This window comes from Hakea prostrata, chromosome 4 (assembly GCF_041222555.1).
Source record: "Hakea prostrata isolate BN-2017 chromosome 4, UWA_Hpros_2, whole genome shotgun sequence".
Taxonomy (NCBI): domain Eukaryota; kingdom Viridiplantae; phylum Streptophyta; class Magnoliopsida; order Proteales; family Proteaceae; genus Hakea; species Hakea prostrata.
In genome coordinates, this window is record NC_142603.1 from 51,019,729 (window position 1) to 51,029,023 (window position 9,295).

General features: G+C 37.7%; 1 protein-coding gene across 1 annotated transcript; it reads right to left on the minus strand.

Moving 5' to 3' along the window:
* Positions 1-3,967: 3,967 nt before the first annotated feature.
* On the minus strand, positions 3,968-5,381 carry LOC149019430 (galactinol synthase 1-like). Its single transcript, XM_089151027.1, has 3 exons — positions 4,959-5,381; positions 4,401-4,856; positions 3,968-4,297 (listed from the first exon to the last, which is right to left on the minus strand). Exons 1-3 carry the CDS (start codon positions 5,277-5,279, stop codon positions 4,091-4,093), a joined length of 984 nt encoding a protein of 327 aa, XP_089007153.1. The 5' UTR covers positions 5,280-5,381; the 3' UTR covers positions 3,968-4,090.
* Between the last annotated feature and the right edge of the window lie 3,914 nt (positions 5,382-9,295).

Here is a 9,295-nt window from a genome sequence, read left to right on the forward strand (position 1 = left end):
GCTATCCCAAGCCCAGTCTTATATATTTTAATCTAAGCCTATTCTCGCCTTGACTCAAATTCAGGGCCAATGATTATTGTCTCTGATCTTAAGCCCTACAAAGCCAAGTTAAGCCCATTCCCGCCCTGATTGGCCTTGACTTTGATTGGCCCTAACTTTGTCCATGTTCCTAATTCATTAAGATCAAGTATCAAGGACAAAATTAGGTTTAGAATCAAGGCAAAAAATTAGGGATGTGTTGGGATTGACGGGCCAAAGAGTAATTCCAAGCCTCCCTTTGGCCCGAACTCGCCCTCAGGGCCAAAATTTTGAGCCCAAATCCTATTCGGGCTCAAGGAGGGTCAGGGCCATCAAGGCCAAACTTGCACCTCTATATCATTGGAATCATAATCTAATGGTAGCAACGTTGGTCTAATCAACTACTTCATTCTTTGCCAAGGTCGAATGGGTGCCTTCCCTTGACGAGTTCTTATCAGTTAACTGGCTTAGTTTTCTTACAATTGTATTTGCAGGATATCCAAAGATTTAAGAATCAAGAGTGATACGATTCCTATGTATAGAAATCTTTTCCCCAAGACAAACCAAACTAGGTGTGACTGGGTTTTGATCAAATACAATGCAGTGGGAAGGGGTAGTCACAATCTTCAACAATAAAGATGATGCAAATAGAGGTATTATTGCTAGACTTCTGCTAGAATATGAGTGACACAAACTGAATGATTATAGATTATAACTATTTGAATCCAACAACTGAGTGAACTGGATCCCAATCGCAAAAACAAGAAAGTCTATAAGAGTAGCAACTGAACTCTTACAATTAGGAGCCATCTTAGGGCTTATCAATGACTGCGAAGATATCAATATCATTTGTTTGGACATCTGAATTTGTTAATATTTTATGTTTTCAATTACCCAAAAACAAGAAAAAGAAAAATTGGAAAACTTCATTCAAAACTCCAGGTCCAAATGAAAAGTATTGAAAACTACCCATAATACAGATGATCTCAACTCTCGAGTGCTCTAGTGTCTTAACCGCCCTATCCATAATTAGTTGATAATTACACTCAAAGACAAAACCAACAACCGTCCGTCCCTTTGGAGATAAAACGTGTTGGTGCGTAGTTAAACCAAATAAGTCACGTTAATGAACCCAACAGTACCGTTATAGGAACATTTTAATTATTTATTGTTATCCATTAGGCCATGTGGGCCCCACGGGTACATTTATGCTTACGTCAGTCAATCTTTTTATCCTCTCTAAGGACGGCGTTACCCCCGGCGCGCAACGTGCATGATTTTGAGGGGCCGGAGGCGGTGGTTTTCAACATTTGTTTGGTATGACGTACAGATTTGGAGATTGGATTATAGAGATAGTTGAGATTAATGTCGTGGGCTAATCAGGATTTTTAAGCCTAAGTCACCAACTAGCTGGATCTGGGATTATCTCTTCATAATTACTTGTTGCGGGAGAAAATTCTTTTTATTTTTTTTGGTTTTTTTTGTTGCCAAACCTGGTTTTCAAGGCTTTGCACTGACCTGACTAATCTGATGTTTGAATATGGTCGCACACGTGGCTGTGGTGGGTGAGTCTCCAAGCGGGAATTTTTTGTATCCACAAGATTATGATACCGAAACCTTGCTTAAGCAGACCAAGCTACTTACCAGTGGGAGATAAATTTTTAATATCATTTTCAATGACAAATGCCACGTTATAAATTATTCATTTTAGGTATGTGTGCATAAATTTATCATCGGAAATCTACGCTAATGTTTCAATATCCAGAAAAAAAAAGAAAAGAAAATCTACGTTAATGAACCGGATGAACCTCATTTCCCCCCAAAAAAAAAATCTACATCAATGAACCCAATAGTACCGTTAAAGGAAGATTCACATCCTCTGTAATCCCCCTACAATTCCCTGTAATTCCCTCATAGGATTGTGACATGTGGAATTTAAGTAATCCAAAGGTTATCCAATTTAAACTAAATTTGAATTTTATATAAACCCACCCATAAATTTGAATTTTATTTAAACTCTAATTTGTTGGATAACCTTTGAATTACTTAAATTCCACGTGTCACAATCCTATGGGGGAATTACAGGGAATTGTAGGGAAAAGAATTACAGAGGATGTGAATCCATAGTACCGTTAAAGGATCATTAATTATTAATTATATCCGTTAGGCCACGTGGCCCTACGGGTGCATCGTTTTCTATGTCAGTCAGTCAACTCTTAAAGACGGTGACATTGAGTTTGAACAAGTTCGTTTGTTCAGTCCTGACTGTATTTGGAGTGTTGGATCGAACTAAGCTTGAAAAATCAACGGTCAAGATCAAAATTTTAAATTTTTTACCACGACACTTATTATTGAATTTTTTTTTTAAAATTTTTTTGGTAAATAAATATTTTGTTAGATATTTTATTGAAGTTTTATCCAGTTTGACGAGGTGCTTTTCAACATATATCTGGTATGACATGCAGATTAGGAGACTAGAGAGTTGGTTGAGATTGATGTCGTGGGCTAATCAGAATTTTTAAGCCTAAGTCATCAACTAACTCGGAATATCTCTTCTTAATTCCTAGTTTCGGAAGAAAACTTTTAATCTCCTTTCTATGGTCATGCCACGTTATAAAATCGATGAGCATGGTTTCTGTATTGGCTGCTTCTTCTTCTTTTCTTTTCTTTTTTTTTTTTTTTTTTTTTTGGGGGGGGTTGGGAGGAATCTGAGGTTTATTCAAATCAATTTATGCGTACTTGGACTACATCTGTAAGGGATAGCTAACACTATTGTAGAGGGTATGCAACTTGAGAACCCCTCGTGGAGAACACATACATCCCCTCGGGGAGTTGAAGAACCCCTTCGTGAAGGGATCTTTTGATATGCACTCGAGATAGGCTTGGGTAGTGAGAGAACGCCCAGTGCTAAGTGCAAGAGAAAGGTTGAAGACAACCAAGTCAAAAGGGTCAGTTAGAGATAACCACCTATCATATCCACTTCGAAACGTGGGGAAGTGGATAATGGAGTAACGGCTCCATTAATCCCACTAAGAGTGCTTTTTAAGGCAACTCGCCCACTCTTCAACTAAATAGACGAAATCAAGGAGGGGCAGCCCCTAGGTAACCACTATATAACCTCCATCTGAAGATGGGCAAAGTACGAGATTCAACTTACTATCAGTCTCTACGCTTTAAGAACCCTCTCAAGGCCTTCTATTGTTGCTTAGACTAACTTGGGCGTCAGAGGTGATCCCCCTACCAACACAAGGATTGTATTTGTGTTGCCAATGCAGAGTCCAATGCCTCTTAGTGAAGAGGCCGCGAGTTATGTAATACCCTCATCCTCAATATATAAAATCACGTGTTTGAGCCACTTAAGCTTGATATTCTTTCACCCTTAATCGGATCAAATAGCTTTGAAAAATTGTATATGTTTTTCTTAAACTACACTATTTTACATCATGATCCCAAGTTTAATGCGTGCAGGATTTTCTAATCTAAAGTTGAAAATAACCCAATAGATTTTTGCTGTTTTCTGAAGAATCTTTTCAAGTTCTCTCAGAATTTTTTCAGAGGCCTTGCTTCAGTGCATCCATTCTGGTCTAAATCTTCCTTGTAATTTGGGCTTTCAAATCAACTTTTGGTGTGATGAACATAAATCCTTGATGTTTTACTTAAACCGCATATCCACTCATGGCTTTTTAACTTAGTTGGCTCTCTCACTATTCTATGGTCCTTACACAGCAAATACTTGTGTTGAAAGTTTCCAAAGTGATTTTCGGACCAACTGATTTTCTAACCCAGCTCTTAATGCTATATACAAAAATATGATAGAAGATTGCATGTGTGTATGACCTTTGCATTTGCCAGCAATGTTCATCTCATCTCATCTAAAAAGAAAAAAAAAAGAGAAAGAAAGAAAAGAAAAAAAAAGCATATATAAATATATATAATATTTTTCTCTCATTGGATTTACATAACAATTTGTCTTTCATATATTTAGTTACATCAACTTTTACAGACGTAGATCTCCGTCCATGAAGACCTCTATATTTGTTTCTAGCAATACCCTGTAAAAAAAATGTCTACACTAAGCTGCCGACGGCCCCTTAATGTAGTTGACGACGCCAGTCTCAGACAATGCCGCCACGAACGGCTGCCGGACGTCGTCTTCTGCTGGCTTCCTGTAATCCAGAGTTCCATCGTCGTATATGTCCCACCACTTCTTTACCAGCATCTTTATGTCATCTCTGTCCATGTTCGCTTCCTCACCAGTATACCTCCATGGCTTTGATCCCTGTTCATCATCGATCATGTTCATGAGTTCAACCACAGATACCCCACCCCATGATCAATGACTGACTGACAATAAATATATATAATCTTAGAAGGGGGCTTACCGCAGCACAGTAATGGACGACTTTGGTCTTCTTCAACTCGATATTTTCAGGGTGACGCCATAGCATGGCAATGACCATGTTGTAGACGTTAGGGATGGGCATGTAGATGTCCTTGAAGAACATGTTAAGGAAATCCTGCTCTGCAAAAGTTGTAGGTGGAGTGACCTTGACAGTCTTCAAGAGATCATCGCAGGTGGAGAGGCTGGGCTCGAACACGAACATGCCGGCGTTGAAGTAGAGGGCAGGTGGTGACCCCATCTCGGCGGGCCACTTGACCTTATCTGGGCGCTGTTGGCAGTAACCAATCTTGAACTGTGTAGTGTGGCTCCATGTCTTCTCACAGAAGCAATCCATCACCGCATAGAAGTAGCCATTTTGAAGATCAAAGAGGTGATCTATGTTCTCGAATACCTGAATATCTGCGTCCAGATATAACATCTTCGTGTACTCCACGAACTTCAAACACAAAATTGGAACCCTTTAATCTGTTAATCTGTTACATATATATTACACCAAAGTTTTTCAACTAGAGAATTGAAGGGAAATAATAGTACGTACCTGCCAGATACGGAGTTTGGAGTAGTTGATGACGTAATAAGCCATGGCGAATTGGGTTTGATTCTCAGGTGGATACACTGGTTCGATCTCTCTGATGATGCAGCCCTGGGATTCAAGAATCTGGCGATGCTCTTCAGGAACGTCAGGGAGAACGGCCACCACGAGAGGATAAGTGGTCTTCACCTTCCTAAGCCCCTTGGCCAGACCCACCACTCCTTTTATGTAGTCACCGTCTCCTGCCAAAAACGTAACGTAGGCTCTGCTTCTTGGTGACATAGCAGCTGGTTTATTCAAAGCAGCGTTCATGGTGATGGAAGCCATGAAATACTGAAGCTTGCGAGAAATTCTGTTCCCCGAGGAAGGAAGTGCAAAAATGTAGGTTTTGGTCTGGAAAAAGTACTTCTGACAAGAACAGGAAGGAAATCTTGCTTGGGTTCGTTTTACAGGGGATGGGTTGGGGGTATGTATTATATAGGCTACGAACTTGGAAGATATCGATATCGCACAGGGAATGAAGTTTCTCTGGAAGGAACAATCAGTGACGATCCAACGGTGGAAGAGAGAATCTAGTAATGTATGAGACTTGTCAAACGAGGGTTTAGGGTTACTATACTACTGAAGTGCCAGTTAGCAGCAGCAATAATACAAAACCAACTACCGACAAGAACTCAGACATGATGGGCTTGGACTTGGGCTTGGGCTAGAAAAAGCGAAAGTGGGAGCAAACTTTTAATCTATTATTAAATTAAACTAGGAAACGATCGGAGCCGAACAGATCCGGTTTCAAATCAATCCAACTGCTCAGAACAAATGAGGTGGTGTACACATGTCTCTTCGCTAAAACCGCACGCACAACTGCTCTAACCGTAAAAGCAGTTAAAGGTTGAGTCAACCACCCTCGTTTGAAGATAAACCGTTGTCGGTATCCAACAAACGAGGACGGGCTACATGGTAGGACCCACATCTTACGTTACAAGTGACAACCATCTATTGGTTTTACGTGTCTTCTCTCTAGATGTTGAATGACACAGTAAAGATTATCTTACGAGATAGAGTGGGGTCATCGAATCGTGCGTCAAACATTTAACAAATCTTTGACCAAACTCTTAGATTTGACGGCCTAAAATTTCGCAAGCCGGTTAATGCGACTGAAGCTTTTTCAGACAGTGATATTTAACTTTCCGTTTGACCTGACTGGGCACAAATTGATAGGATGGACACTTTTATAAATGATAGTGGCCACATGTCACAATATGCTGCAAAGGACGGTGTTAAGCAGTAGTCATCAACTGTAATTATGGAACTATTTTTCGGCGAAATTCGCTGGTTTCGCCCCTGACGAAACGATACCAGGGGCGAAACGAACTTTGCATTATGTCGATTTCTCTCCGAACCGGCGATAATTAACAAAAAACTGATTACATCTCCATCTCCCCTGATTTCTGTTACCTAATAGATTACAGAAGAACCCTCTTTGTGTTTTCAATTTTTCTGATAAAAAAGAAGTGCAAGGAAATGGTTCTAGTCGCACCAAGCCCTACAAGAAAAACGAGAAGATTGAAGCAGAACAAGAAGAAACCCTGTATTTTTCTGATCAAGAAGAAGAGAAAAATGGTTTGATCGCACCAAAGCCCTAACCGTTACTTTCTGATCACCGGCTATTTTCTTCACTTCTTTTGTTGCTTTGCTCAGTGATTAAACTAATCCACCGTCAACAAACGAATTCTTCTTGCCTAGCTCCACGCCTCCACCGCTGAAGTTCTTCTCTGCACTCAGTTAGCGGATTTTGCTTCAGGAATTTGTTGTAAACAGCTGAAGAAATTGCTGAACTACAAGTCTGCATCTCTACAGTGGCTTGGAAATTTGTATAACTTGTATTTCACCTTTCACGCTTGGAAACTTGAAATAAATATTTTAAAATTTTAAACCCTCTTTTACACAAAACGCCAAATGCAAAAAGTGAATAATGATGGAACCCATTTAATATTTTAATCAAGTGTAAAACCCCAAATGCATAAAGTAAACAATGATGTAACCCCTTTAATATTTTATTCATACACGGTGCAGAACACTCGTGAAATATCTTGACTTCTGCCATTAATAAATGCTTTTTACATATTTTTATTATTTTATTTGAAACGAAATTGTTATTATAGGCAGCAAAATCTCGCCAAAATTTCGGCGAGATTTTGCCATTTCGCCCGGTTCGCTACCCACTGAACCGGGCGATATGAACGAACTTTCGCTCCTTGACTGTAATCACCATTTAATAATCTTATAATCACAACGAATTGAAAACAAGTGGAATACCGTAAGTCTTAATAAGATAAGATAAGATAAGGGCATGACTGTTGAAATTTACATGAAATTGTACTTTTTCCAGCATTGTGCATGAGATTGAGGGATCTTGCTTCTGTCTGCACATTTAAGGAGACTGTCAAAATCTCAACCCAAATCTCAAATCCGGCGTTAAATTTTACATAAATGCGCAATCTTGGAGTTTTTTTTTTTATCTGGACCCCCTAAGATTTAATCCAAGTCACTTTTAGTCCAGTTTATGTTTTTTTTTTTGCATATGGCTCCCCTGTAGTTTAAAAAATGATTAAATAAGGACAAACTTAACATAAACCGTTAGTTTAATAATTTTTGTGACGAAAATACCCTTGTTTTTTTTCTTCTTTCAATTTATTTGTTTTATTTTTTTCTTTAATTTAATCTATCAAAACAAAAAATAATTAAAAAAAAACAAATAAATCGAAAATCAACCCAAAAAATGAGATAAAGATGAAAAAAATTCAAGTAACAAGAAATGCTCGAACAACCAAGGATTTTCTCTTCAAATTCAGGAAGATGTCCAGACCCAAAACTCTGGTCCACATAAGCTTCATCACAACACAGTCATACCAAACAAATAACTTCAAAAATAAACATAATGAGAACTTAGAACAATAAGGAAGGGAAGCCAAAAAAAAACCAGACAGAGGTAATCTTAAAGAAAAAATCTCAAACGATGAGAGAAAGAAAAATCCAAAAAACAAAGGGTAAAACATTCATCCCAACCGAAAGAAAACTTCTTCAAAATCAAAAGCTCTGTTAAGGATCATAGAGAATCGTTGAGCAGAAGAATGGTGAAGATGGAAGAGAAGAGAGATCAATCGACAGCAATTTGTTTCCATCGTGAATCAACAACCTTTACCCCGTTTTCCTATTCCTAAACTTGCCAGAATCGGTTTGGTCCGTCTTCCTCTTCCGAAACTTGATATCCCAGATTTGCAGGGACTTTGAATCGGTCTGTCTTCCTCTTCTTAAACCTAATCCTTCAATGTCGCAAAACCTTTTTTAAAAATCTAGTCTTGAAATCTCAATAATGATTTAAGTCTCAACCATTTCTCAGAACATGTTCTCTTTCATGGTGATCTGCCGCCATTGCTCCAAAATCGAAATGGAACAACGAATTTAAGAGGTGATTCAAACAAAACAAATAAATAAATAAAAAAAAACTAAATAAAGGAGAAACCATTTCTCAGAACAGGCTTTCTTTCATGGTGATCTGCCGCCATCTACCTGAGTTTTTCTCATCTTATCTCATTTTTTGGGTTGATTTTCGATTTATTTATTAATTATTTTTTGTTTTGATAGATTAAATAAAAGAAAAAAACTAAAACAAATATATTGAAAAAAAGAAGAAGGTATTTTCGTCACAAAAATTATTAAACTAACGGTTTATGTTAAGTTTGTCCTTATTTAATCATTTTTGAAACCACAGGAGAGCCATATGCAAAAGAAAACATAAACTGGACTAAAAGTGACTTGGACCAAACCTCAGGGGGTCTAGATGAAAATTACCCATTTTTTTTTGTTATTGTTGTTTTTGAGTGTATGTTATAATCCTGATTATATGATTATTGTAGAGTTACTTTGTTTCGCACTCGAGCACTAATCAAGTTTTAAACCATGGATTATGGAACAAATAATTGAAGTCAATTCTCAAGTCTACATTTTTTTGTAATAGATAATTTAAATATGTATTCAAATTTTTATGCTTATTTTTTAGACATTGTATAGAGTTTAAATACAAAGAGAGTGAATGAAGAGGTATCTCTTACACTTTCAAGTTACAACCCAATTTGAGGTATATAATAGCATGACACTATATTTATGTTGCTTTGGTCAGAATATCAAGGGTGGGCAAGAATCATACAATAAGGAATACATATAACAACATTGAGGGTTTTTTTTTTTGGTAGACAATATTGAAGGTAACTAGTTGCTATATATATAGTATGTTTTCCAATGTGATGAAAAATAAATGATTTGGTAAGTGATGATTGACCTTA